Raw genomic sequence first — 27,990 nt, 5'->3', positions numbered from 1 at the left:
AATCCTGCAGTGGGTATTTTTTTTGGGGTTTTTTGCCAGTAATGACATCAACTGGTAAAACAGGTAAGATCTAAACTTGGGGGTGTGGATTCAGGAATTTATATTTTAGTTTGTTCAGAGATCTGAAGATGTGTCACACTAAGGTTATGAAATTAGACAAGAATCAAAGACTTTATGAAGGATTTGCCCTCTAATGCTCTGCATTGATGATATAATTAACACTGGCTCAATCTCATTTAACTTTCAGTTTCAGAGATGTTATTATCCTCATTGGCTTGATGCGATAACATGGTTTACTGTCACTTAAAAAGGAAAATTAGTTCAATTAGTTTGTAATCAGTTTTTGCCCTTTTGTCTACCCATTTGTTAAACGGTTGGTCCATACTTCCAAAAACACGAAAAGTAGCTGATTTCACTGAAAACTGTTCCACAAGGCTAATGCACAAGTACCAATGCTAACTTTGATTGATTTTTTTTAATAGCAGGACTCCAGTTTAATACACCAATTTTAAATGTTTAGATACTATTCATTTGCTGGATATGTCATTAATTAATTTTAATTAAAAAAATTACTCATTTTTATTCATATGCAAAATTTGAGATGCTGGATAACATACACACACAAACGTAGTATACTTCAGAAACGGCTTTTTATTCATTACAGTGTTAAATGTTACACATCAAATAATTATATTCGTCCTAATGGAAAACACACAAACCAAACAGACTGACAAGAACAGGTGGAAAGATATCGGGAATGTTCCTGCCCACTGCACATGTGAGGATGAATAATGTTACAGAATGAGATGAAAGTTTCCTCACATTAAACAGAAAAGGCACTTTTCAAAAAAATAATAAAATAAAGATGGAGACTTGTTGGGAACAAATGACAAATGAGAGAGCAACACGAGACAAACGATGCAAAAAAAAGGACTAAAAGTCAAGTTGGAAGTGTTTCTGAGCTCTTCAACCGTTCATCACCATCCGCACCAGTTCTGTCAAGACAGATTGAACAACAAATATCAGTATTAATGAAGTCAAGTGAAACAGGAAAGATGCTACGTTCAGGCTACAGCTGGAGAGACAAAAGACCCCAGCAGAACTCAACATGGCTTTGTAGTTTTCTCTGCTGGAGAAAAACTACAAAGTCATATCAGTTCACTGAACTGTTACATCATTCTGTTCTAAAAGAACCATCACGGGAACAAAACTAAGCTCTTTCAGCACATAACAAAAAACAACAACAATGGCATAACTACAATGCAAAGAGAAGTACAAAATGTATGTCCTGAGAACAGTAGTGAAGAAGGTGCAAAATTAAATGCAAAATTAAAAACATAGCAGCAAACCTCCTGGGTTTGTTGTTAAGCTTTTACAGTAATTGTCCAAGTTAATGTTTCTCCATGTTTTACCTTCATAGTTAATGCAGCCATTGGCATCTTCATGTCCTGCTAAAAGAGTCTCCACCTCCTCTTCTGACATTTTTTCTCCTGAACACACAAAAAATTATTAAGAACTCATTATGAACCCTCTGACCAATGAGACAGCACATTTATTTACAGTGTTTTTGGCTTTTGAATGGATTTCACTTAAGATATGCCAAACAAAAAGACAGATGGGGCAGTTTTTACCTAACGTTGTGAGAACATGACGTAGCTCTGCTCCCATGACTGTACCATTCCCTTCCTTATCAAAAACACGTAGACCCTCCACGATATCCTCAAAGGAGCCCTGATCCTTGTTCTTGGCAATTTTCTGAAGCATGGGCAGGAACTGTTCAAAATCCAGCATCTTGTGGTTCATCTCTGCAGGTGGATTAATAACAAATAGAAACAGAAAAGTTAAACTCTTTACTTTAAAAAAAAAAAAAAATCCCACAATGTTTTTATTCACTGAAGCTGTAGTAACAGATTATTATTGGTCTCACAATACACAACTTAACCATTTGCCTGGACAAAGATTACAGAGTGGGCTGAATTAGTTTCTTGAAACTGATGCTGATGAACTAAAACTTGCCTTCTAACTTGGGGTTTCCTAGGACCTTGAGCACATCAGCATTTATTGGATTCTGTCCAAGGGCCCGCATGACGTCACCACACTGGCTATAGGAGATCTTCCCCTCCCCGGACCGGTCAAACAAAAGGAAGGCCTCCTTGTAGTCTAAAATGGAAACGAAAAGGTAGATGCCCACATTGCTTTGCAGAGACAAGCATATACAAGACACATAGCTTAGAATAGTACACGATACCACTTGTGCAGCTTTACTGAACAAAGTCGCTTTCAATGTAAATAAAACAGCTTACATCTTCATTTACATTGTTTCAACAAAAACACACACACATTTTGAGATAATAACAAAACCAGCTATGTGCAACTTCACCTTTCACGTATGTTGTTTCATGAAAGGATAAAATATTTTCCAACAGGTGCAGGTTACATTACTGTAACACATTATAATGCATTCACCTAAGATATTGGTGCAGATTCCCATTCATTGGTCATGTAATCAAAAAAGGTTGAATCTGAAGCAACTGGACTTCTGTATAGGATTTGAAGGTGTTTCACCTCTTATCTAAGAGGATTCTTCAGTTGTATCTGGGTGGTGGGGACTGGGAGTACACATTTAAGAAACTTAAGGACACGACAGTCGACGTAAAAACTCTATGAAGGGTCGTTGAGGTTCTTGAAGACATGAGTGGTGTATCTGCTTCATGCCGCATCATGTGATTCATTCAGTATTCAGTTTCACTGCTCAGTGCTGGCCTGAGGAACTGGTTCTCCTGGTTTTGCCTTCCACATGTAGTTCTGAACCAGTCGCTAGGTGCTGCACCTCAGTAGGGGCTCTATGGTGAGAGGTGAAACACACCCTCGACAAGAATCTGAAATATGCCATTTGATTTTGTCCTTTTTAAACCTTCAAGTACACCAAATAATCGAAATTTAGGCCACAAAATACAACCTGTCTTTGTTAAGACTACTCATGAGTTATACAAGCAAAGTGTATAAATGTTGGCATCTGCATCCAAACACACCAACTAGTTCACTTCGGCACCGCATGTTAGTGGAGCATTCTGTGAGATCACGACCAGCGCTCATCACACACCAAAACAAACCCACAGCTACATTCATCTGTCATCGCAGTGCCGAGTTACCTGAAAGATTCCAGCAGTTTGCAGAGAGATCAGTTGAACTATATTTATGGTAAAGATTTAATTGTCATTAAAGTTTTTTTTATTTTTTTTTACCACCATAGCAAGGAAACACACGGAAATAATAAAAAATAAGGAAGTCCCATTTGATGATGAGACGTTAAAACTCACCCAAGATCTGGTCGTCTGTAAGGTCACACTGATGAAAACAAGGCAAGAAGAACAGAATAATTCTTCACAGTTAGACGCGATAAACAGAGATCGACAAACTGATTTCAGTATTAGTTTAAGTCTCCATTAAGGTTAATTAACGTAAATGCTAGCGGATGAAGGCTTAGCGTTAATGCTAGCTAATGCAGGCCAAAAGAGACACGCAGCTAGCTTAACTTCAGTGCGATAAATGAGCCAACAACATTACCACGATGAATGAGACAATAATATTTAAAATGAATGCACCAGAAGTCATTATTTGAACAGACAAAACAACATTTTTACTTACCATGTCTGCGGTTTGTTTTACGATGACGGAATGACAATTGGATCGTATGATCTTTCAGTTAGCTTCGGTGTCGGTACCTAGCTGATGACGTCACTCCGGTTTCTGAGCAGCCAGGTCAGCCAATCAGGTGAGACGCTTTTGAAATTTTAAATCCCACTGACGCATCATCAACGATAACTACAGCTAATCGTGATAAAAGCAGCAACGCTCCCGTGTGCTTATAAAGGAGAGTTCAGGGAAAATTGGAACGAACAGACTTTTACATTTAAAAAATTTACAACATTCCTCCATTTTTAAGTTGACACTGCATTAAACCGACCTTCCTCACACAAGAGTATCACAGTATTAGATAGATCCAGATCTGGGCTGTTATACATTGTTTACATTGTAATACATTCCAGTGCATTACCTTACGAGGATGTTGATAATATTTTAGATAATTACAGAATGCTTTCCACTATTTCTTTTCGGCTTTTCCCTTCAGGGGTCGCCACATAAATTTGTTTAGCATCTTTGATTTGGCAAAAGTTTTACGTCGGATGCCCTTCCTGACACAACCCTATGTATTTATCCGGGATTGAGACCGGCACAACAAGACACTGGCTTGTGCCCTCTTCTATCAATTGGTAGAAAGTTAGAAACAGTAAGATAAATTATGGACAAACATAATTAGCAAAAGAACAATTTATTTTCGAAACATAATTTCAGACATGATATTAAATTCATAATGACACTGTGAATGTTCAAGACTTATTAGACAGTTGCATTTCATCTCCATATTAAATAAACATGACAAATCCTTTAGGATGTTTTTCCATGTTTTTCATTTATTGTCTTCATCAGTAGTCTCACCACACTGAAACCGTACAAAGTCCAGCACTCGAGCCTGCTGTTCTTGAAGGAACTCTGCAACCGTCTTACTAGAGTCTGCTAGGAAGGTCTGGGGCAGCAAACGTGTTTCACTTTCACCACAGGGCACGTCATCCATGTTTCCCAGCGACAAAGGGGCGTCTCCCACAATATGCTGTCCCAGCTTAGATCCTATTATTGGCTGTTCTTCCTCCTTTCCACCCTCGAATACAACCAGGGCGCCGTATTGCCCCATGGGCACATCATTCTGGCTGCTGACAGAACCGTGCACATACGAGCCAATCTTCCATTCCGCCGGGACACCAAACGTTACGGCACGCGTCAGTGACAAGTTCTCACCGAGACGTCCTGAGAGGACAGACAGAAGTCGTATTAATGAACAATAATATAAAAAGAAACATTAAAGTAAGATTTTTCCCATTTCAATCAAATAAACATAACTTTTTTATATAAGACTTTGAATTGAGGGCAAAGAATGCAAAAGTACTCTTGTCGGCAGAGGTTTTAAGACAAATCAGGTCAGCATGTTGCTTAAATATGGGCTCAATATGTCTGCGATGTCAAAACAAAATAAAAACAGTATACAGCATGTTGTATTCCATTGTGCCACAATGACGTATTATGTACAATATATAAATACTATGCTTTCTACGTAGCCATTTTTTCTTAATACAAACAGGTAAAAAGTAAACATTATTTCTCTATAGATTACATAAACAATCTAAATTGAATTACATTTGTTAGCAAAAAACTAACTTTTTTTAATAAGGTTACACTTTTTTAAACACAGCTAAGTTTTGTCACATCTGGTTTTTATTTCATTAACATTTAGTTCTATTTCTACTATTGGAACTTTACTGTAACAGCAAAGAATATGCAAAAATATATGCATTGCTCAAAAATCACAAAACTGTAAGGCTATGAATTTGAATATAAGTCCAGCACTTCAGATATGTTAAAACCAAGACCCTTTTCTCGCCAAACATCAGTGTACTCAACAATAGACGATGTACATGTAAACATGCTAACAAAGTCACTTAAGGTCTCACTGACCTATTGTGAACGCCACACGGTCAGCTAACGAAGTTCCCTCAGCCACACATAGTTTGCTCAACTCCTCTCCTACCAGGACACTCTGAAAACACACAGTATAATATACAGATTAAAATCAGATGAAAGGAAAAAAGTTTTTAGGCATCAATCACAAGAGCATTCAGTGGACCATAACTTAAAACTATCAATTTTATAAATATTTCAGGTTGTGGGGTTTCTTTTCATTTTAGCATTTCAATGTCAACAAAAGATGTGTAAATGCTCGTTGTATTTATGTTCTGAAAAAAACACCATAAAAATAAAATGACAGGAGTATTACAAATTTAATTTATTTACTTTTATTTAACAACAAGGCTCAAGAAAAAACCTCCTACCATCTGTATGGGACTTTACCTTCACATATCCTGTCCGACTTTGGGATTTATTCCGGTGGTGAGCCAAACTTGCAAATATCACATCCTTAACCAGCTGCTGGAACGTCTCATTGCGAGCCACAAAATCTGTCTCACAGTTAACCTGAATCAAATTGAGACAAGAAACACAAAACGCCATAAAGTTCAACGAACTGAGAAGAGCTGAATGTTTACCAAAATATTTATTGCCAATTTCTGTGCTACCGTACCTCGACCATAACTGCTTCTTTATCCTCCATGAACAGGCCGATCAGGCCTTGTTTGGCTTTGCGATTCCCCAGTTTGGTTGCTTTGGTCCAGCCCTCCTTCTGGGCTTGTTCATGCAGCCAGGTCTCTGCCTGAAAGGCCACAAAAATTACATTAGCAACACAATAATACAACACAAACACAATAGCTGTATAACTGTTTTCTAATGTAGACATAAGCTTTTCATACTTCTCCTTAAGTTTTGTCTATTTTTGTGACATTGTGAAGTTTCAACTCAAACATCAATTCTCAGAATACACCTATACCACATGTCATTATTTCAGTCCAATCCAAAAATGATTTTAGGATTTAGAGGTTTGTCATTCTTACTTTTTGTAATATTGTTCTGATAAATTAGAGTTTTAGAACACATTGCCATTTCTATTCATACTACAAATGTTGTTCCATCTCATCCATTATGAAGTCCAGTCATCCTAACACCACATAGTTGTTCCAGGTGGAACTGCTTCTTACTATCCTGCATTGTGGGTGTAATGCGACACTGAGGAGGGTTTACCTGTGTAATGTCATTATCAAACTTCTCGAGTGCATTCTTGCAGTTAATGAAAGTGTAGCCGGTGCTTTTTCGTAGTTTCATTATGTTGGCTTTCTCAGCGACTAGAACCTGATATCCGGTGTGTATGGACCGAGCATGTTGACCAAAGCTGGCCTGAGGAGGACAGACAGGAGAACACACAAAAAGAGAAGGGTCAATGGCCTACAGGCTCAACTCTGTATTAACTTAGGGGTACCGCAGGCTGCTACGGAAGAGAACAAGCCGGTTAATGACAGCTCGATATCAATATAAAATAATAGAAATATATGACTGAGCGTTAAGCTTAACGTCCTCACCTTTGTAACTGTCCTGAAGAAAAAGTTTAACGACATATTTTCAGGCTCCAGTGAGAAACGGAATCACCTTAGCTCAAATATCATTGAAACCACGTTAAGTAAAGGACTTTCGGCCGGACGCAGGGGTGACGCTCCTGCTTGGCTGTCGCCCCCTGTCGGACCGGAGGGTGAATCCACATTTCATCGCAGCAGTCCACGTGACGTCATAGACCACAGAAATACTGTATGTTGATAGGATCGATGAAACTTACAGTGATAGATCGATAGATGTGAAAAGTTATTGAAAGTTAATGAAGTACAAAATTGCGTCAAATTTTTCATGACACAATAGTTAATTTGCTAATTTGCAGATAAACACAGTGGTGACAATCAGTTTCCTTGAGTGTATATAGCTGTAAAATGCTTTTTCATTTTACCTGTCCAGGTGTAAAATGTGAGTTCAAAAATAGAAGTTTCAAACTTTTGTGAAGTATTGTTGTTTAATTATCACCAAACAAAATAAATGAAGCCTAACCGTCTTCCATTTCTGGTCTCAGAAGAAGTCTTTGAATTCAAAGAGCACTTGTTTTACAGACCTGCTTTTGTGAAGCAGCATTTATTGGACACCATACTAACAGTTGTTCAAACCATAATATCAAAATTGACCTAAGAGAAAGAGAAACTGCACTGCGACTCATCTGTTCTACTGTTAACCTGTACTTTAGGAATTTAAAATCTTCATTTTAGAATTTGACAGCTTGAGAATATATATTTGCATTCTGTTTTATACGTTATACATAATTAAAAAGATTTGCTTGCACCATTACTGCAGGGTATTTCCTGGAGAAGCACATAACCAGAACTTGACTGGGGGTACTAAGACATTCTGAGTATTCTGTGCTATCTTAGATAACACCTGTGAAATGCAGCATCTGGTCACTCAGGCAGGAGAAATATGAAATGATCTTGTTTAAATCAGGTTTTCGTAAATGTGATTATCTACCAGTCAATATAACCTTAAAATATAAGATCATCTTAATTCGTTTTACCTGTATAGTTTTACTTCAATAGAAATTACATGCACTGTAAAGGGGGTATAACAGCTAAATATGTGGTTATCACCAGTCCTACCTTGACATAGTTTTATTGTGAGATATTAAAGCTCAGAGAGTGTGTGGTGCAGGTGTGCAATTTCACACAGAAGGAATTTGTTATGGAATACTGTTTTTGTTACCGCTTATTTTAAGTCAAGAAAAAAAACATCAACTTGCAATAAATTCCAGTGAAAATGTCTGGTAGCACATTTCGTCCAAGAGATGAGGTCAAGATGTAAGAACAGACATCTTTACTGGGTTGGGTGAATGTGACCGAGGTATTTGAGTGTTGGGTCTGGTCTGGTGAACCTGCTATATAAAGGAGACGATGATAACAGTCCCTTCAGCTCGTTCTCGGGTTTGCGGCCAGGATGAACGTTATTGTTGTTCTTGCACTTTGGGGGGCCCTGTTCCACCAGGGATACAGCAGTAAGAACTTTTTCCACGCACTTTTCATCATCACATTACTTCAGATTTATGCTTTTTACTTTCAGTTAATGCGGTGTCATTAGGAGCAGTTACCAATCTGTCCTTGTTGTTTGTCAGACTCCCTAGATTCGTGTGAGGGTCGGTGTGGTTATGGAACAGACAACAATTTCTCCTGTCAGTGTAACCCATCCTGTGAGCGCTTTAAGGACTGCTGCTCTGACTACAGCGAGCTATGCAAAAGTGAGTGGCAAAAGTAGCACTTAATTTACCTATTTGTGCCATGTGTCTTATTGCAGCAAGCTTCTTGTCCTTACAGGTGGATCCACGTCTTGTAAGGGCAGATGTGGGGAGACATATAATTCTGACAACAAGTGCCACTGCAACTCCAAGTGTGCTCAGCACTATAACTGCTGCAGCGACTATGCTGAGCTCTGTGACAGTAAGACCAAACACTTGTCATCTGCAGCTGACCCCGTCACACGTGCCACACATTATATCACCACTATGTCAACAGCTTCTGGACTTATGACACCTGGCCACTTTGATGCATGTGAACACAAATTGTAAGAAGTCATCAAAAAGCTAAAACTCTCAATCAAATATTTATAAGGCTTTAAGAGTAACACAAAAAAGAACATTTCTTTAAAGGTTTCAAAAAATTCTGCCTTTCCAGTCTGACAAATCCTGACATCTATGATGTTCCCTGACATGAGTGATGTTCTGTTTCCATCAGATAATTTATAGGAGCAAGAAACAAAACAAAAACGGTCTCTCCTGACATGATCCTGTTTATTCAAAAGTCAACAGGATCTGTGGGGGGAGGTGCTAACAATGACCTCCTCATTCTCTCATTCTCTTCTACACCACCACATCTGCCAGGACCCCTAAATGCAGCCAACTGATTCAGATAAAATATTCAGGGCAGTTTAAATGAATCAACATCACAGGGCCTTGTTTCCTGCGGAACAAACAAAGTTTATAATTTAATGTAAATTGTTCTTTAATTTAAATTCAGAACTGGAATGGATGGCCTTATTTATTTCAAAAGTCACCTTAGGTGCAGCGGCAGCTCCTCTCGTCGTGTTTGAGTCTGTGGCCAGTAGATGTCACTGTTGTGCTGTTCAGTACATTTACTGTAAATAAAAATGGGTTCCACATACTGAATTTAAATACGTGTTTAAATCCTTTACTTGCAGTACTGCAGTAGTAGTAATAGTAGTATTAAATTCTTCTGTCACTACTTATGTGTGGAGCAGTGGAGGAGCTCAATGAGAAATTAGTATATACAGTACATATCCTTTTTATTTAAGTATCGCAGTCAGTTACTTATTTCAAAACTGCAATGCAATTTATAGCTGTAAAATAAATATACGAAACAAAATTTTTTTTGTGTCTTACTCTGAAGTATCATGCAAAAAGAGCTGAAAACCGGTGCAATCAAGTAAAATGCCTTTGATGTGAATCCAGAAAACAATCACAAGTAGAATTCAACACAGAAGAAACTAGAACCAAGGCAGTCACAGACTGCAACATCCTGCGACACCCCTGAATTCAAAATTTTACCCTGACCTACTTGCATAGGTCAGATCAAAGCTAGTGCTCTGAACTACTTTCATAGATCAAAGCACTAGCTTTTATCTATGGTCTTACTCACACTGGCCTTCTCCCTTGTCTTTCTACCTTATCCGGTTCCTAAGTGTACAAAAGTTGAAATTTGACCTTGACCTAGTTTTCCAAGGTCAAGGTCATCGTATTCCCTTTGTCGCCCGAGTAATGTGTTTTTCTTTCATCTTTCTATCTGCAACGGTTGTGAAGATATGTGGTGGACTATCGGATGGACAAAAGGACAAACGGACGAACGGCCGGACGAACACACGAGCACTGACAATTACAATACATCACCCCTTTGGAGCGGGATGTAATAAAGACATGGTCCATGTGTTTGATGATTGACAGGTGATGGAGGAGGCGGAGGGAGTGTCATCACTGATGCTGAGATCAAGGCTCTCTCTGAGCTGCTCTACATTCTGGACTCAAACAAGGCTTCAGCCTCAGAGTTGGTCATCGACCCTCAGGCTCTGGTGCCCGACTCTCAGACCAGCTCCCAGATGGATCTCTCCCCCCACCGGTGAGGACACAATGCTTTTTCTTCTGTTCTTTTGTTTTTTGCAAGTTTAATAGGTTTATCTCTCCTAATCTTGATGATCTTTTGGGTTTCTTTTTTTCTAGCCTTTTTCAGTACCTGAATGAGGAGGTTCTATTCTCCAGACCCACCTACACTGCTTTCTTGGCTGTGTTGGACAACTACAACAGGATGACGGGACAGACAGAGGAATTCACTCCTCAGCAGCTCGTAGAGCAGGACGTCTTCCTCAAGGAGACCATGTCCAACACTGAGCTGGGCAGAGAGCTCTTTGCTTTCCTCCACACCAAGAGTAACTACATCCACCTGAAACCAAACGTCTCAACACTTAACTCAGAGATTTCTGGAACATCAGTACAAAACATTTAATTTTGTGTTTTCAGGCATCTATGCATCAGAGGTTGAGTTCATTCAGGACCTGAAGATGATGTGGTTTGGTTTGTACTCCCGCAACAACAACAAAATGGACTCCAGTGGTTTTGAACACATCTTTGCAGGTTTGGACAAAGAAATATATTTCAACAGGACACATGTTTTGCAGATTTTCTTCTCCTCTTTGATTATTAAGAAACACATTTTGTAAAACTGTAGGAGAGATCAAGAAAGGAAAGGTGTCCGGTTTCCACAACTGGATCCAGTTTTATATACTGGAGAAAAATGAGCAGATGAACTATTTCAGCCACAGCTTTAATGGGCCTGTAAGCATCCACAATACACTGAAATATGTTTACACTGTGTGAAAAAGCAACCTCTTTAATTCCCCTGTCTCTTTCTCCTGCTCTTAGTGGACAACCTATCCCGATGTTTTGGGCATGCAGTTTATGTGGGACGGATACTTCAAACAGGTTGGTTCTGCAATCATTGGCTGCAGCCCTGAGTTTGACTTTGCTTTGTACAGCCTCTGCTACATCACTCGCCCAGGAAAACAGTGAGTATATCTGCATGTCCTGTGACATTCTGCATGTCCTGTGACATTTTCTAGATTGTGAATCTGTTCTGATAGAGATATTTCATTCTTTCTCATTTGCAGATGTCATCTGAGCTTGGGAGGAAAGGAGCTCATTATTCAAACTTACACCTGGAATAATTCTTCCTATGGTGATGGGAAGAAATTCATTGGCTCCGCCTTTCCTGCAACCCCCAGGAATTGAAGCTTCTATAAATTATAAGCAATTCCTGAATGAAGGAGTCAGCTTGTGTTTCATCATGCTCCTGATGCAACCACTTTGAAAAACAATATTCTTTTTTTCATATCAAGAATTACAAGATGCAAGGCAAAATAAATGTCAGTGGTTTTGTAAATTACACAATAAAGCATTCTAAAAAAGTCAGAGCAAAAATACTTAAGTACCTCTTGTTTAGCGTGTGTGTGTGTGTGCGTGTGTGCGTGCGTGCGTGCGTGTGTGTGTGTGTGTGTGTCTTTGTCATGGCCCATTTGGGCACATGCATGTCCATTTATATGAGTAAACTAGTAAATCAGAATGGGTTAATCAGCTGTGTGCCCTTATTGAGAAAACTTAGAGAGCAAAAGAATGTGGCGCTCTGCAGGGGCATCCTCAGACTGTGCCTAATGGAGCAAAAAAATGGGTTTTTACATACCCTGAGTGGGCACAATACTGACCCCAACCCTTCAGCGGTACGAGCATGTGTGCATCTGACACAATTGGTTATTGTCTCATAAAACTGCTAAACAAAACGAAAATGCAGTCTTTTGCAGAATGAACTATAGAAACAAAAAGACATTAACAGATCCAGTTCTGCTTGACCTGCTTCAAACAGTAGCCACCAGCTAAACTTCTTCTTATCAGCTGTCCATAAAGCTGTGTGTGTGTGTGTGTGTGTGTGTGTGTGTGTGTGTGTGTGTGTGTGTGTGTGTGTGTGTGTGTGTGTGTGTGTGTGTGTGTCCAGCTGGTATGGGGGTTGATTTTACTCTTTCACTCATCTAGGGTGACTAACAGGATAAATTCTGGTCTGACGACGGAACAGGGGGACACACTTGCAGCTCTGTTTGAAGAAAGTATTACAGGAGATGGATCTGCCACTGAGCCTTTTGTCCACCAGTCTCTGTGCGTTCATGCAAAACAAGAGCACAAGAACAGCCAGTTCACGGGAATACCGCAGCCTTCAGTCATTAATTTTATTTAAGCCTCACATATAGTCAAAGTGTTACAGAAACATGACAATAACTTTAGCCCAGGGAAGAATTCACTATTTTGTCAGACTATATTACATTTTCTGAGCTGGTGACTCTTGAAATTAGAAGAGTAAATCTTCTCTCTTTTCACACTGCCCTCTTTATTAAAGCCCCCATGGAATCAAATTAAATCACAGTGGGGCAAATAAAAGAAAGAAAAGACTCAATTGTTTTTTTTTTGTCACTCACACAACTTCATAATCGAATTATTGCTGGCCACCCGCCAGCGTGTCCTCACATCTCCCCCAAATGGGCTCCTCCTTGCAGATCTCGTGAGCCACCTGACTTTTGTTTTGTAATTATATTATCCTGCGCTCCCTTTAGCGTGTTGTGGCTAATGGCTGCGCGGGCTAACCCAGCTGCACATGCAGGAACAAAGCTGCTTATGGAACCAAACAATAGGCCCGTGGAAAAGGGACGCCTGAAGGCGGTCAGCCAATGAGCATGCACAACGGGGGGCCAGCCGAGGGCTTATGGAAGGGTTAATGGAGTTTGGGGGTTCAGGCGGAGGAGTCTGTCTATTTTGCTCAGTAGTAGAGTCTATCAGTGAGATGGTTAGCGAGAAGACACATGGTCAACATCACCCCTCTCTCCCCAGGGTCGATCCTGGGCCGGAGGTTCAAGTTTGGCTTAGATGCAGGCCGTTTCTAAAGTTGAAGGGGAACCATGAAATACAGAGCAACATTCATTCTCTGGAGTATTTTGCATGCTTTCCAAGCATATTGATGACCTTATTGTTATTGCTGTTACCAATGACTTGAACTTTGGAGTGGACTCAGAAAAATGCAGAATGAGATATAGAATTTAGGTTCATTTGAGTGACCTTTCATATTGTTGCATAGAAGCATATCCAAAATCTGCTGGGAATTGCAGGGAGAAAAGAAAAGTTCACGACTAATACAATCCACATAGGTCTCCTACCATGAACACACAAAAACCCCACAGACTAAAATTCACACAATATGGTATGCTGTGACACTGTTGGATCTCTGTGGACGTCAAGTGTAACAGATGGACAAAACCCCCAATCACAAATTAAACCCAGGGATTGAGAGGAAGGGGATGTTTGTGTGTCTGCTGGAGTGAAGTTTTATTTGTCCTACAATTTTTTTTCATTATTGTAAGCTAAATTCATGTGACATAAATGTACCTAGAGAGGGAGAGGTGAACAGTGTCCTCTGAGTAATGAACAGGCTGAGCAAGCTAAGCAGCCAGAGGAGGATGGATGAGCATCTGAGCCACAGGCTGTTAAAATAAGAGATATGTTTAAGAGACCATCTGCAGTATTACTTCATCATGTGCGGTCAGCAATGAGGGACCTGGGGACGTCATGGCATAGATACTGCAGTACACCCGAAAAGACTTACAGTAAGAAAAGTGCTATACAGTATTTGTGTTAAACTGAAAATGAAATGATAAAAGAGCAAAAAGAAAAATAAAACAACCAAAAAACAAAAAAAACAAAAGCAGAAGCAGAAGCATTTACCAAGATGGAATACACCTCAAGCCCCTAAAATAAGATAAACATATTTTTTCTTTCATAAACTGTCCAATTAGCAAGAGTTAAATAGGACAGACGCAATCCCTGGTTGTAGGTCTGCATTATTCAAAAATTCATCAAATTAAAAAAAAAAAACAGTTTGGATGTGCAGATGACCTGGTTACCCACCTCAAGCCTCATGCCATACTCCTTATATCATCTCACATATTCTTTAATTCGCTGCTCCCTCATTAGGTATTACAAGCAACAACATAATATTTCTGCTTGACAAATTACTGCAATTTTATTTTATTTATTCATTTATTTATTTTTTATTCAAGTTTCATAACTCACCTAGAATAAAACAGTTTAAGCTTTTAATCGTTTCATTGTATCATCTGAATCTCTACAACATTTAAGATTTAAATGTGAATTAATGTGAGTTTACATTCAGGTTCTTCTACAACTTCACTTCTGAATGAAGCCCATTAGGTCTGAGTGGACCCATTACTCCAGCCCCTGTAAAGTAGGAAATAGACATCAAATAGAGTATCAACTTTTAATTACAGTAAGTTGATTATTGTTGCATCTGAAATGTACTCTATTTAAATAATCTTTTTATTTCTTCAACCACAGCTCAGTACTACAGAACAAGTCCTGCTAAAGCATTCATTCTGTGTGAGTTCAGGACCAACGTTGTGCAGGAGAGAAGGAGCCATAATGAATCCCTCAGACGGTGAGGCTTATAAGCGCACACCTCATGTGAGCGAACCTAGATCTGGTCAGATATGCCTCATGGGTAAAATGAACTTGTTCAACAGCCTGTCTCCGCGGTGCAGAGCGATGGATGGCTGGACGGAGCAAACACCTGCTCACTGGCAACTTCAAGCTGTCACACACAGTTAGGCTCAGCCGGCTGAGCGCGTCTCTGCTCCGCTCAATGCAAACGTGCCGCGGATTTGGCGGCCACCCGCACGACGCAACAAAGGCCAGTGGGCCCCTCCAACACGCACACACAGACACACACACACACACACACGCACGCACGCACGCACGCACACACACACACACACACACACACACACACACACACACACACACACACACACACACGCACAGCAGACGATCTAAACTCAAGGGATTCGAGCCACGAGTCGGCCACGCGCAAACTCGAGCACGTCAACAAAAATCTCATGAGAGGAGGAGGAGGAGGAGCTTCAGCGTGGAGGTTAAAGACACGAGAGTCCACAGTGACCCACGACAGGACTGTGGAACAGCTCAGGACACAGGACACGCAACTTCACTGCGGTGTGACAGTGGACGGAAACCGAGCCGAGACAGACGGTCAAACTTTCCGAGGAAGCCCGGGACGCATCAGCACGGGTATGTTTGAAAAAGTTTGTGAAACATTTAAACTGCGCCTTTTTCCTGTGTGTTCAAGTTAATCAGAGGAAAATAGCGGGCTCCACAGATAAATCCTTATTTAATTTCTGTTTTGCAGCTTTGCTGTCGAAATAAAACACCTTAAATTACCATATGATTTATACGTCGGAAAATTCTTTTAAAAAACCAAACATATTTGAAATCATCTTTTTGTATGTTTTAGCAATTTGTGCGTGGATATTAGTATGTGGTCTGGGAGTGTCTGACTTCAGTTCAGCCTGAGCTGTCTGTCACTGATCTAGGGAAGTCGATCTTTCATTTAATCCCATGGTCGTCGCTTCATCCACGCAGTAAATCCTGCGATGCCCCAGATTGAAGTCCTGTCGGTGATTTATTATTACCAGTTCACAAAGTGACGGGGATTACCCTGCATGAGGGGGTAGATGGGGAGAAAAAAGTAGAAATAGATAATACAATGATGAACATACAAATACTTTATCTCCACAAAGAAATCTTCTGTCTTCTCTTCCCTCCGAGTGATTTTCCCAGTCAGGCTGGAACTCCTGGTCCAGAGCGGAGGAACTGTCCGGTGCTGAACTGTTGGTCTGGACTGTTAGTTGACAACCATATCATACCATTATACCTTTATTATATCATACTATCATTAGCTTATCGATATTCAGTGGTGTGTGATCACTTATTTAGATATATAAATGCTATGCATATCTATGATTCTCCTCTTAACCTTTCTCTTAAACTTTAACCAGCAATTGCAAAGAATGACTCAAAATTTCTTCCAGGTTTTTTTTCTTTTGCATTCTTAATTTTCCACATATACTGCCCAAGCCTAATCACATTTTATTAAAGAAGATAAAGTAATATGTGGTTTGAGAAATCCCTAAATTCCCAGAGAACATAAAGAGGGCTTGACCTCAGTAAGATTATAAAAGGAAGTAAATCTTAAAATGCATGTTAAGAAACTCAACATGTAAAACCTTTTTGTAAGAATTTTTTAAATAGAAAACTTAAATATGAAAAGTTGATTATTCCCAACATTGGAACATCACCTGATTAACTAATATCAATGATGCTTTTTTTCCATGGATCATTGTATGGACTGTTGTTTCTGTGAACAGTTTGTTGTACATCAAGACATAATATTTGTTAAAGTTTAATTAATTTTCATGTAAAAATGCATTTGCAGAGAAACTGTTAGAGGTGGTTAAAGCACAGCACGTTCTATGATAAGTGGAGGAGCTGCATAAAATAGGAATGTTGTAAACTTTATAGACTTCAATAGTAGACAGCTTGATATTAGTGTATTAGTAGATTGTAAGCGTAAGTGAGGACTGAAACTATTTAATTAAACTTAAATGATGTTGATTTCCACAGCAAGACCTATCTAAGAAATTTGTTCTATACTATATTGATAATAATTAAAGGCAATGAAGAATTTGCCCTTCATACAGACAAGGCTATATCAGTTCCTCCAATGTTATTAAAACAAGATGCATTCACACATGATATTATTGAGTTTTTGGATATTAACACATTTCAAAGACAGGAAAGACAGTATAGAAAAATAGAGAATTTTGTCTGTGGATAAAATCACTGAAGGAGCATCACGGCCATATTATTTGTGAATTAATTTGTGAAATTTTGTGAAGTTTGTATACCTGTCAGCAGCTGCACAAACATTGAACAAAGATATTTCTGTTTCTAGATTACTATGATGATTAAGCCATATGTGCGACAAGGTGAGGGAGAGGAGGTCAGTCCTCTTCATTGGCTGGATGGAGATGTGAGCTCACCTGATGGAGACGTGTCGGCCTCCTCCCAGCCTTACAGACCAGGTGAAGTGAGCCACCAGCCACTACAGACAGGAAGTGAGGATGCTGAAGAAGATGAGGAGGAGGAAGGAGAGGAGCACAAAAATGAGTCCAAACGACGAGGCCCTAAGAAAAAGCGGATGACCAAGGCTCGCCAGGAGCGATTCCGCGCGAGGCGTGTGAAAGCCAACGCGAGGGAGCGCTCACGAATGCACGGTTTGAACGATGCATTGGAGAACCTGCGCTGCATCATGCCCTGCCACTCCAAAACACAGAAACTGTCAAAGATTGAGACGTTACGGCTGGCTCGCAACTACATCTGTGCTCTGTCCGAGGCCCTGGAGGGTGGCGTCTCCACAGAGAGCAGGGCCTTCATGGAAACGCTGTGTAAGGGCCTCTCACAACCCACCACCAACCTGGTGGCTGGGTGCATGCAGCTGGGAGCCGCTCCTGGTGGTGGAATACGGGCCGAGGACCGACACAGAGTCCGAGTGGCACACACTCCTCTTGGTGGCATCGTGAGCTACTCGTCTCCAGGGCTACCGAGTCCACCATACGGGAGCTTTGACTCTGCTCACCTGCTTCACCTGAGGGCAATGAAAGCAGTGTACGAGACTCACTCACCAAACGATTACAGCGCTGGAGGGGTGGGTACGCCTCCATACGACGGGCCCCCGACACCACCTCTGAGCATCAGTAGCAATCTGGTGCCGAAACAGGAGCCTTCACCCACCTATCCACCACACCACTACTCCGACTCCCCCGTGGACAAAGACCTGTATCAGACTCAGACCGGGTATGACGTTCACTTAGAGGCTCCATATGACTCCTACCATCCACCACACATTCCGCCCCGACAGATAACTTCCATTTACAGAGACTAAGACAAATAAGGGGGACATAGAACCAGACTGATGGTCTTTGTGAGCACTGATGTTTGCTGGACTGAAGGATAAGGTTTTTTTACTTCAGTAAACAGTCTGCAAGTAGAACGATAGAATAAAGCATTTTCCCTTAAATGTCTGCTGAAGTTAGACTAGCACTTCTGAACATTTTTAAAATCTAAATGTATTTGTCCTAGATTTTCTTTAAGGAGATAAAACCAAATGATTTGGCAACAGTAAATGTTGCTTTGGCTGTTTTGACCAGCTGTCCTGTTACTGTGACAAGAGCACTTGTTATTTTGCTTTGGTGACAACAGATATGTTACATGAACTTAAAAGGTATTCTTATTTATTATTTAATTTAACATAGTGTATATGGGGTTTGTTCTGACGTGCAGGTGAGTGTCTGGTTTTCCTTTTGTATATATATTTGTGGTCATGTCCTCTGTTTGCTGCTTAGACTGATAGTTTATCTCATTTACTTCTCTTGTCTAACATACTGTAGGTGCACAATGTAGGTGATCTTTTGAAGGTGTTTTGTCTTGTAAGGAAAAGGGAAAATAAAAGGGGACTGACATATAGAGTTGAAGAAGCAATGTCATTCACAAGGAAAGATGACTTAATTTCACTCGTTTTGCATTTGTGAGTAATTGTTCTTGTTGTTTTTATTTTTATCTTTTCTTTTTTTTGAAAACATTAAAAACTGAACAAGTCCTTGGTTCTTCTTGTTTTTGTTCATGATAGATAGATAGATAGATAGATAGATAGATAGATAGATAGATAGATAGATAGATAGATAGATAGATAGATAGATAGATAGATAGATAGATAGATAGATAGATAGATAGATAGATAGATAGATGATAGATAATCATTGAAAAGCAATGGAAAAAGATAAAAGTGACAAAAAATAAAAAAGACAGAAAATAATGAAAAAGTAAATGAAAATAGAATAACTCCAGTCTAGAAGAAAAGTGGAGACGACAATAAAAAATAACAAATCTCTAAACTAAAGAGCAGCCACTGCTGTTGATTCATGGTTCAGGCTGGGGGCCACCCACAGAGAGGTCAGTTCAAGAGGGTCAAATGTCACCGTAGGTCGTGACTTGATGGTGGGAATGGTTGTCAGTTCTATCATCTTTTTGCTGGTGATCTTATCCCTGTGTATTTCTGCACAATGTTCACTGCATCATTTTATCTAGAGCAGTGTGTGTTTGTTAAGTACAATGTTCGAGGTTGTGTTATGGACAAAAGTCTCATAATCCTGATAAACATGCTGATGAACAACCCCCCCTTGACCCACACTGGAAGTAATATATCACTCTGTTTTCACAAGGATTAGTATAAGCCACCCCCTTTCTCTCTCTCTATCTCTCAGTGTGTGTGTGTGTGTGTGTGTGTGTGTGTGTGTGTGTGTGTGTGTGTGTGTGTGTGTGTGTGTGTGTGTTTGTACAGCATTTGCACTACAACAAGAGAAGCCATCGACTTACTCTGGAGGGTCAAGATGAATGATAAAAATGGGGCATCTTGGTCTTAGAAGGCCCAGACTCTCCTCAGTTAGGACACACTCAACACTGGATGAGTGAAACATTCCTCATTATAATGTCTGATAAACAATTGATAGAAACGTGTCTAAGAGAATTTTCTGCAATAGATATTCCTTTGGGTTTGACAAGAACATTTTGATAATGTTCTATTGAATTACTGAATTGTCCTATTGTGTGTGTGCGTGTGTGCGTGTGTGTGCATGTGAGTGTGCATGTGTTTGTGTGGGGGGGTTTTTCTTTTGTGTGGCCCATGATGAGCTGCCATCTCATCCAGGGTGTACTCCACCTCTTGATTGTCTCTTGTCTACAAGAAAAAGGATGGATGGAAAGAATGAGGAATAATTTGCAAACTATAAAAACCATTTATTTCATCATCCATCCATTTTCTGAATATTATTTACATAACCACTATAATATAAATGTACTTGTGTTCGGGATTTAGTAATCATATGTGTATATTTGTCTGTGGAAGAGCACAAATCATGCAAGCCTGACTGTATTATTTGGGATAAAAAGTATTAAGCAGCAGATCAGAGCTCAGTGTCAGGGTGGTTGCATTACCTCACTAATCCTGATGGGTGAAGGGTGACAATGGCAGGATCTCTTCTGTTACATACCACACGAAGTGACTGTGTATTTACAACTGATCAACAAAGCGTGTGATGCTTAAGAAAGAACCAGTGAAAAAAAATTTATTCAATTGAAGCTGGAAAAAAAAATCATATTGTCCTTGGATAATGATCTCTTTTACAGAATATTGTTTAATAGTATCACCGAACAGCAACATGTTCATCTGTGCTGTGCTTTAAATGCAGTTAGACACATTCACCACCAGGGGGCAGTGCGGTTCTGTTCAATCTCAGTCCAACACGTCTCCTCACAGCAGACAAGAACCTGGTAATCTGAAGTGATTGACGTGTCTTCCTGTTAAAAAATGTCTTGCAATGTAATGGTTAACCATCCATTTAACAGAAAGGGTGCACAAAGTAGGGATGGAACGAAACAGATAATATTGAGTGAGGCCTGAATCGAGTTCACCTATTTCCATGTGAGCTGGTTGGTAGAGACTGTTTGGATGTGAATAATCAGGCTAATGAAGGCACCAGGGGAGTCAGCTCTATTAGAGATCTGCACTCTGTCCTCTGAATCCAGAAACAGATCATATCACACACTGCAATTTACCACGCAAGAACACAAACAGGGATTTATCAAGAAAATCTTAATTAATAAATCTTCAAAGGATGCACTTAAGTGTATTGTCTAATAAAGAATGTGGTTGGTGATTTTATCCTCCAGGTGAATAAAGAAGCACAAAACAGATGATGCTCTCTAGGAAAACGACTTTGAAATGGATCCGAAATCCTTCTTGGAAATGTGGTGGTAAGATGAAATAGAAATAGGACCCGATTGTTGTCTTTAGAGACTTTTATATGACAGACATAACACTAATAATGATGCATTTCCAAAAGGACCAACACAGAATGATACAGAGTTGGTCTGTCTATAATCTGCTGAAGAGTTATGTCTACACAGCGAGTTAACAGAGATGTACTCCCATCTCCACTGGTTCATCTTCTATGAAATGAGTTTAAGATGCATGATTCCCTGAAATTAACTGAGCTCACTATTTTCTGACAGGTCCAGACACAAATTTAAAAAAGTCAGTACAGTTTAGCATGTGTCTGAGGCAAAAAAAGGGGATTCCAAAACAGAATACAACAATGACACTAGTTGGGATTAATGTTTGTATCAATCGAATTTAAAGTCACTTTACATCAGAAGAAGTTTTGACCAACTTTATACTACAGTACATACCAATAATTCCCCATGAGCAAGCACTCGCTGACAGTGAGACGAATGGTTAGTCTGATGTAAATTTGTCTTTAAGATGAAAGAAAAATTTTATTTTATACACTGCTACAATTCCCGAAGAGAAATTAAGAACGCACGCTTTAGTTTTTGTTAGTCAATCACACGCATGCATATTAGTGTGTACAGGCCCCTGTAATACACACAACCACATACAAGGGGGCCTGTAAGTATGCAGGGGAGGTAGAGTGGTGGGCAGCTCCTTCGTGGTGCGCCTAAATGAGCAGCTTGTGAGGAGGGACAGCGCCTCGCTCAAGGGTGCCTCGGCAGTCGGAGGTGAGCTGTCACCTCCCACTGTCAGCTCACCTCCGGGTGTTTTTTTGTTTGGGCAGGAGCTGGAATCAAACCACCGATCTCAGAGCATTGGATGACCCAGTCTACTGCCCGCTTTACCACTGAGCCACTGCCGCCCCAAATTGACTAGATATTTTCCATTTCCAACATAAAGTTTATTAAATTTAAAAAAAATTTGTCACAGACCCATATCAGTTTCACAAAAACTTAATTCTATTAATTCTTAATTCTATTCTATTCTATTCTGTTCTATTCTATTCTATTCTATTCTATTCTATTCTATTCTATTCTATTCTATTCTATTCTATTCTATTCTATTCTATTCTATTCTACTATTACTATACAACACACAAATAATATTTTCACGCATATAGGCCTAAACACATACACACCCACCCACACACCACACACACACACACACACACACACACACACACACACACACACACACACACACACACACACACACACACACACACACACACAAACACACACACACACACACACACACACAAACAACACACACACACACACACACACACACACACAACCAGCCCTATGAGCACTTGTTAGGGGTTTGATGCCTTGCTCAAGGGCATCTCAGCAGAGGTGCCAGTTAGTTCACACATTAGGTGAACCGGCACATCTCCAAACACCAGTCCACACTCCATTTGTTGTCTTGAAGTGGATGGGAACCCTGAGGTCCCCAAGCCCCCCATGGACTGAACCACTGTCGGTTATCATTTCTTAGTTCATTAAGGAATTTTTATCGAGTCCTTCCACATGTAACAGTCTGGTTTATCTGATGGACAACATTCAATCCAGATGAGTTGCATCTTAATGTCAGTATATAATTTGGTCAGTATTGCCACAATCTCTGTGAAGTTAGAAGCAAAAATCTTGACACTGAAACATATCTGGGTCTAGATGATGATCTGGATCACAAATAAAATCAAATGAGTTTTTGTTTTTATTTACTTTATGTAGAAAGTATTTTCTTATGATCTATTAATTGTCTGAGACAAAAACAAAAATCCAGGCAAAATTCACATGAACAAGAAACTTGAGAATTATGTCATATTTGTATGTAACAAAATCAACCTGTTGCATGATAGGATTAACATTTCATGTTTTGGTGATATATTATGTACAGTATGCAACTCACATCAAGATTTAAAAAACAGCTACTCCCAGTTAGCAGCTAATTCAGAGATGATGAAAATCAACCAAAAATGTCATCCAACTGGGGAGAAAGCAGGAGGTCCAGGAGGCCCTGGACCTTCTATCAGAGAAAGACATGATGGTAGAAGTAATCTTATGGTTGTACTACATTAAATGGTGCTTGAGACTACAAGCCACACTTTACTTTAGTTATATAGACCTTAGAACGCTGGTACTGTAATCACACTGGATGGCTACTATGCTGAAATATGTTTAGTCAACGTACTGTAAATAAACAAAGATGAATGAGGCCTCAAACTTCAATCATTGAAGCTTTATTGTTATGTCCTCGGTGTAACAATGACTGTGGGTCTGGTGATGAGAAGAATGCATTACTCTTTCAGATATAATGGTGAGCATTCTTGTAGTCGAGGGAGAGAGAGAGAGTGAGAGAGAGAGAGAGAGAGAGAGAGAGAGAGAGAGAGAGAGAGAGAGAGAGAGAGAGAGAGAGAGAGAGAGAGAGAGAGAGGAGAGAAGGGGGAGGGGGGAGGAATCAGTATGTGTGTATAACTGTATCCCCCTGGTGAAATGTGCTTACTGCTCCAGTTTGCTGTCCTTCCTCACTGTCCTTCCCCCTTTGCCTAACCTCCAAGTGTCATGTAGCCAGAGGGTGTTTATATGTGTGTGTGTCCATTTTATGTAAATGAAATAAAAGTGAAGGCGTGTGCCCTAAATTTAACTAGGATATGAGTTTAAATCAGCCTCCAAAGCGTCACAGTGGCTCACTGCCAAGCCTGACTGGATGGTGCAATTACTGCTTTTACTGCTCGCGTTTAACACTCGGTTTTCCCAAACAGCCTCATCACATTTACACAAGAGCACTTGACGTCATTAAACGGTCCGATATCTTTGATGGACTGCACTTAACTCCACATTTATCCACCATGTTCTGTAGGTGAATGATAACATACAAGGCAGACCAGAGCTCGCTCTTCCACAGGTATTTAGCATATCAGAATTAGACTGACATTTACACGACATTGCACCATGTGTCACTCTCCTCTCATGCTTCACCTCCTGCCTCTCCACCTCACATCTCCTGCATCTCTTAAACAACCTTTGCAAGCACATTTATGACATCCGATCTGAATTAACAAATTAACTGGCAGAGAACTCGAGTCAACATACAAGCCCGGGGAAGCCCGACCCTGTCTTTAAATTTTGTGTGGCTGTTTATTTCACAGCTATCCACATTAGAGTTTTGTACAGCACTTAACCTTGTGCGTTACATTGGAATCAAAGTTCAACCATGTAATGAATCCCTAAAAGTCAGAGGGGTTTTTAATCTTGCTGTACAACAGCACTATTAAATAAGGTCACCAACTATGAAAAATTACTTCCTGACGTTTGGTACTTCTGTAAGATGTGACGGAAAAAGCAGTGACATCTGGAGAATATCCTCATATGGATTGAAACAAGCTTATATAAACAAGATGATTAGTGCATCCTAATCACGCTGCTCCAGTCATTACAGCCAGACAACACACTTAAATGCTTATTCAAAGAAAAAGGAAGTGTAGATTTTAAATTGATCACCTGATTGATGTCCTTACCTTAGTCAATGTTGCAGATTCCAGTAATGTGGAGCAGTGATTTCTCACTCATTCATACAGATGGTATACAGAATGATGTCAAACATGTAGAGCAGGTGGATGATTATTGTCTCTACTCTGCATGGTGATTCAGCTGAGGGGGTTCAGGCCTATGCAGATACATTTGATGGTAACTTGAGCGATTAGCTTCTAGTTGGCTTCTATTTCCACTGAGTTCTTGATGACGGCTTTTAGTGTCCTGCTGATCTCGTACAGATCCACACATTCCAGTATCCACGTGTGTGCAATTGGGCCTTTCTTGTTGTCAATCCAGACGGTACTCAGATTGGTCTGCCTAGTATTAGATTGGTGTATCTCCATGGACTATTCTGTTGATTAGTACTTAGTGCTTGGCTCCTGTGGTGTTACTGCCAATTCCTTTCTGTGCCTTGCTCTTGTATTGAGAGAGAGGTTATCGGACTCAATGTCATGTCTACAGCTGTTTTTCCGCTTTTTTCGGGTCACGTGTGTTGCTGGAAGCTATGCCAGCTACAGGTGAGAGGCAGGGCACACTTCGGACGCATCGGCAGCATATCATGGATCCACATGATTAATTAATTCACCCAAAATGTATATTTTTGGAGGTGCAGAGAGACACCATGCACAGAAGGGGAGAACATACAAACTCCACACTTGAACCTGAAACCTTCTTGCTATGAGGCGACAGTGCCAGCGTGCAGACTAGTATTAAATATAAAATAGTTTCACTATAAAATAGTTTCCAAGCATTTTAATGATGCACAATGCTAAAATCTCTGATCCCATGCTGACATTATTATTATTATTATTTGTATTTGTAGATGCTGTACAGGTCTTTGTATTGGAAGTCAGTTTGAAGAAGACTAAAGTCTGACATCGGTCCTTCAAAAGAATGTTTAAAATTCCTTCATAGACCAACCCTTTCATTTACAAGATGAACATAAGAAGAGGAACCAGACTATCAATGTAATCGAGAGTTGAATACCTGCATTTCTGGGATTCTTTTGTGTAACGTGTGTGTGTGTGTGTGTGTGTGTGTGTGTGTGTGTGTGTGTGTGTGTGTGTGTGTGTGTGTGTGTGTGTGTAAGAAATATGTTGCAAAGAACGTAATAATATTTTAATCCTTTTGAAAATCATAGAAAAATGCAATCGTACCTGCATGGGATGTGTTTCATCTACCCATTATATTTCATTATGTTTCACAATAAATAAAGTTTTATTCCTCTAAAGTTTAAAGACTTGCCATCCCAGATCTGCTTTTCAACAACACACCAATCCTTGTTCCCTCTGATCCGTCGCCCTTCGCTGAACCACCCCCACTCTCCCCCCTTTATGGCCTGCCCCTCCTCTTCCTCACACACTCTGTGTCTCCCTCCTTCCACAGTTGTCCTCACATATTAGGTTCCCCTGTACTAAGAGGCAGAATTAGGCTCTGGAATTTTGTGTACTTGTTTCCTTCGCTCCCAGGACAGAGGCGACAGCATGAAGGGGAAGCACAAGCAGAAAGGAGAGTAACACAGTGAGAGATTAAAAAGAAACTGAAAGCAGCATAAAGAGAGAACAACAGCTTGTGAGAACGATGAGGAAGCTGCATGCCAAGCTGCTGGCTGCGTGATGCAGCCACAGACTGGTCATGCCTCTGTTAAGCATTGTCCTCTCCACTCTCTAGCTGACTGGTGAAAAGCCGTCACTCACATGGCTCCATTCTGCTTTATTTATCAACAAAGTGAGTGTACTTTTATGTATTACCTCCAATGAAGCTTTATGACTGCATTACTTGATGCTGTCTGATACACCGACCTTTGGAGTCTCTACGGGACGGAGGATCTGGACTCACTTTCTCGTGAAGCGCAGAGGTGACCAATGTGGTGTTCAGGTAAGATCATGATCAACAGCTGAGAAACACCAAAGCCTAACACCAAGCATTCCTCCTTTGATTCACCTTTAAGTGAATGTAAGAGATGTCAGGGCAGGGTCCCCTCATTATGGAAACGTCTGAGTAGAAGGACTAGTAACACTCTGACATGAATCTTTAATGAATTTTGTCTTTGATGAAAGTTTAAAACGTCAGTGTCAGACAGGACTCCTCGACCCGATCTGACCCCGACCTATCACATACATTATGGGTAGGATGCCAGAAAAGAGTGCCGGAGGGGGGTGGGGGGGGGGTAAGCTAAAGTTAAAAAAGTTACAAATTTATATTAATGTTGGCAAAGATCAAGAGAAAATTAGATTGCATCGTTTTCTGAAATTTGTCATGGAATTAACCAGATGTTAGTACAGTATTAAATACTCTGTGCCTTTAAGGAGAGAAAATCTTGATGATTGACAAAAAAAACAAAAAACAGCAACTAAAAACCCAATAACAATCAAACATTAATTTAAGATCTACTCATTAGTTTTTCTTTTAGCTTTGAACATCTCTTGTAGATCCTCCTGAGAGTATGCATAGCTAATTATTTTCTCACCCTTTTTTTGACATATTTGACAAATATGTCTGGAGTACGATTTCCTTAAATTTTTTCAAAAATTTGAATGACACATGCAGTTCGATGAAAGGAGTTAGCAAAAACAGCTGCAAAACAAGTTTCAGCAGCAGTAGATTTCTGTGCAACAGCTAATCCGGGAACACAAAGCGCACACCCGCAGCAGTGAGCAGAAACCCCTAAACTGAAGGACGAGCGACTCAAAATGTCCCAGCAGCAGGCGCCGGTGCAGAAGTTAACCCAGAAACATTTTCACAGAATGTACACCTCAATAGCTGTTTGTGAGTGTAAGTGCCAGGAAACCCTTTTACACTCAAGTATGGTTGTGATGGCTAATTTTCTTGTGTTATGTGATTGTGAAACAAATGATTTTTAAATCTATGTACAAAAGATAATCTTCCACCTGGCCAGAAAGAGCTACAGAGCAGTTGGTGCAATCATGCAGTGCGTGCCCATGTGTTTTGCATGAGTGACTTTGGATAGAGACCCAAAGGGTGTGGGTGTG

The 27,990-nt window shown here is 40.1% G+C and overlaps 5 protein-coding genes across 6 annotated transcripts in view; 3 read left to right on the top strand and 2 right to left on the bottom strand.

Moving 5' to 3' along the window:
* Nucleotides 1–631: 631 nt before the first annotated feature.
* myl6 (myosin, light chain 6, alkali, smooth muscle and non-muscle) lies at nucleotides 632–3,768 on the bottom strand. The gene is made up of 6 exons (XM_068314940.1): nucleotides 3,649–3,768; nucleotides 3,321–3,348; nucleotides 2,017–2,160; nucleotides 1,632–1,805; nucleotides 1,413–1,490; nucleotides 632–995 (listed from the first exon to the last, which is right to left on the bottom strand). Exons 1-6 carry the CDS (start codon nucleotides 3,649–3,651, stop codon nucleotides 967–969), a joined length of 456 nt encoding a protein of 151 aa, XP_068171041.1. The 5' UTR covers nucleotides 3,652–3,768; the 3' UTR covers nucleotides 632–966.
* Nucleotides 2,167–12,055, top strand: endou (endonuclease, polyU-specific). Of its 2 annotated transcripts, XM_068314938.1 has the most exons (10): nucleotides 2,167–3,362; nucleotides 3,707–3,775; nucleotides 8,702–8,824; nucleotides 8,901–9,023; nucleotides 10,541–10,712; nucleotides 10,814–11,019; nucleotides 11,111–11,224; nucleotides 11,319–11,425; nucleotides 11,513–11,655; nucleotides 11,758–12,055. In XM_068314938.1, exons 2-10 carry the CDS (start codon nucleotides 3,733–3,735, stop codon nucleotides 11,876–11,878), a joined length of 1,152 nt encoding a protein of 383 aa, XP_068171039.1. In that variant the 5' UTR covers nucleotides 2,167–3,362; nucleotides 3,707–3,732; the 3' UTR covers nucleotides 11,879–12,055. The 2 variants fall into 2 exon arrangements, with proteins under 2 accessions (XP_068171039.1, XP_068171038.1); XM_068314937.1 differs by lacking the exons at nucleotides 2,167–3,362; nucleotides 3,707–3,775 and adding an exon at nucleotides 8,498–8,584.
* On the bottom strand, nucleotides 4,346–7,199 carry tsfm (Ts translation elongation factor, mitochondrial). Its single transcript, XM_068314939.1, has 6 exons — nucleotides 7,083–7,199; nucleotides 6,748–6,900; nucleotides 6,194–6,322; nucleotides 5,965–6,087; nucleotides 5,572–5,653; nucleotides 4,346–4,866 (listed from the first exon to the last, which is right to left on the bottom strand). Exons 1-6 carry the CDS (start codon nucleotides 7,116–7,118, stop codon nucleotides 4,472–4,474), a joined length of 918 nt encoding a protein of 305 aa, XP_068171040.1. The 5' UTR covers nucleotides 7,119–7,199; the 3' UTR covers nucleotides 4,346–4,471.
* Nucleotides 12,056–15,659: 3,604 nt separating the features above from the next.
* On the top strand, nucleotides 15,660–19,102 carry LOC137595759 (neurogenic differentiation factor 4-like). Its single transcript, XM_068316025.1, has 2 exons — nucleotides 15,660–15,784; nucleotides 17,508–19,102. The coding sequence occupies exon 2, from the start codon at nucleotides 17,514–17,516 to the stop codon at nucleotides 18,495–18,497; it is 984 nt and encodes a 327-aa protein (XP_068172126.1). The 5' UTR covers nucleotides 15,660–15,784; nucleotides 17,508–17,513; the 3' UTR covers nucleotides 18,498–19,102.
* Nucleotides 19,103–26,479: 7,377 nt separating this feature from the next.
* LOC137595417 (zinc finger protein 385A-like) overlaps nucleotides 26,480–27,990 on the top strand; it is a 39,261-nt gene continuing 37,750 nt past the window's right edge. The window contains exon 1 of the mRNA XM_068315510.1: nucleotides 26,480–26,875. Within this exon, the coding sequence (XP_068171611.1) occupies nucleotides 26,863–26,875 (13 nt within the window). The 5' untranslated portion in view covers nucleotides 26,480–26,862. The remainder of the gene's footprint in view (nucleotides 26,876–27,990) is intronic.

The sequence above is a fragment of the Antennarius striatus genome, chromosome 5 (assembly GCF_040054535.1).
Source record: "Antennarius striatus isolate MH-2024 chromosome 5, ASM4005453v1, whole genome shotgun sequence".
Lineage (NCBI taxonomy): Eukaryota > Metazoa > Chordata > Actinopteri > Lophiiformes > Antennariidae > Antennarius > Antennarius striatus.
Note: the sequence above shows the minus strand (reverse complement) of the source record. Positions and strands in the feature narration are given on the sequence as shown.

Excerpts from the sequence above, each read along its gene's own strand:
- tsfm (XM_068314939.1), bottom strand. The coding sequence starts at position 7,118 with ATGTCGTTAAACTTTTTCTTCAGGACAGTTACAAAG. Across the intron at positions 6,323-6,747 it reads TTGATAATGACATTACACAG|GCAGAGACCTGGCTGCATGA; the intron begins GTAAACCCTCCT and ends GTGGCCTTTCAG. Across the intron at positions 4,867-5,571 it reads CCGTGTGGCGTTCACAATAG|GACGTCTCGGTGAGAACTTG; the intron begins GTCAGTGAGACC and ends CTGTCCTCTCAG.
- myl6 (XM_068314940.1), bottom strand. Across the intron at positions 2,161-3,320 it reads TACAGACGACCAGATCTTGG|ACTACAAGGAGGCCTTCCTT; the intron begins GTGAGTTTTAAC and ends TTTCCATTTTAG. Across the intron at positions 1,806-2,016 it reads AGGAAACCCCAAGTTAGAAG|AGATGAACCACAAGATGCTG; the intron begins GCAAGTTTTAGT and ends ATCCACCTGCAG.
- LOC137595759 (XM_068316025.1), top strand. The coding sequence starts at position 17,514 with ATGATGATTAAGCCATATGTGCGACAAGGTGAGGGAGAGGAGGTCAGT.
- endou (XM_068314937.1), top strand. The coding sequence starts at position 8,527 with ATGAACGTTATTGTTGTTCTTGCACTTTGGGGGGCCCTGTTCCACCAG. Across the intron at positions 8,825-8,900 it reads CTACAGCGAGCTATGCAAAA|GTGGATCCACGTCTTGTAAG; the intron begins GTGAGTGGCAAA and ends TTGTCCTTACAG. Across the intron at positions 11,225-11,318 it reads TTTTGAACACATCTTTGCAG|GAGAGATCAAGAAAGGAAAG; the intron begins GTTTGGACAAAG and ends GTAAAACTGTAG.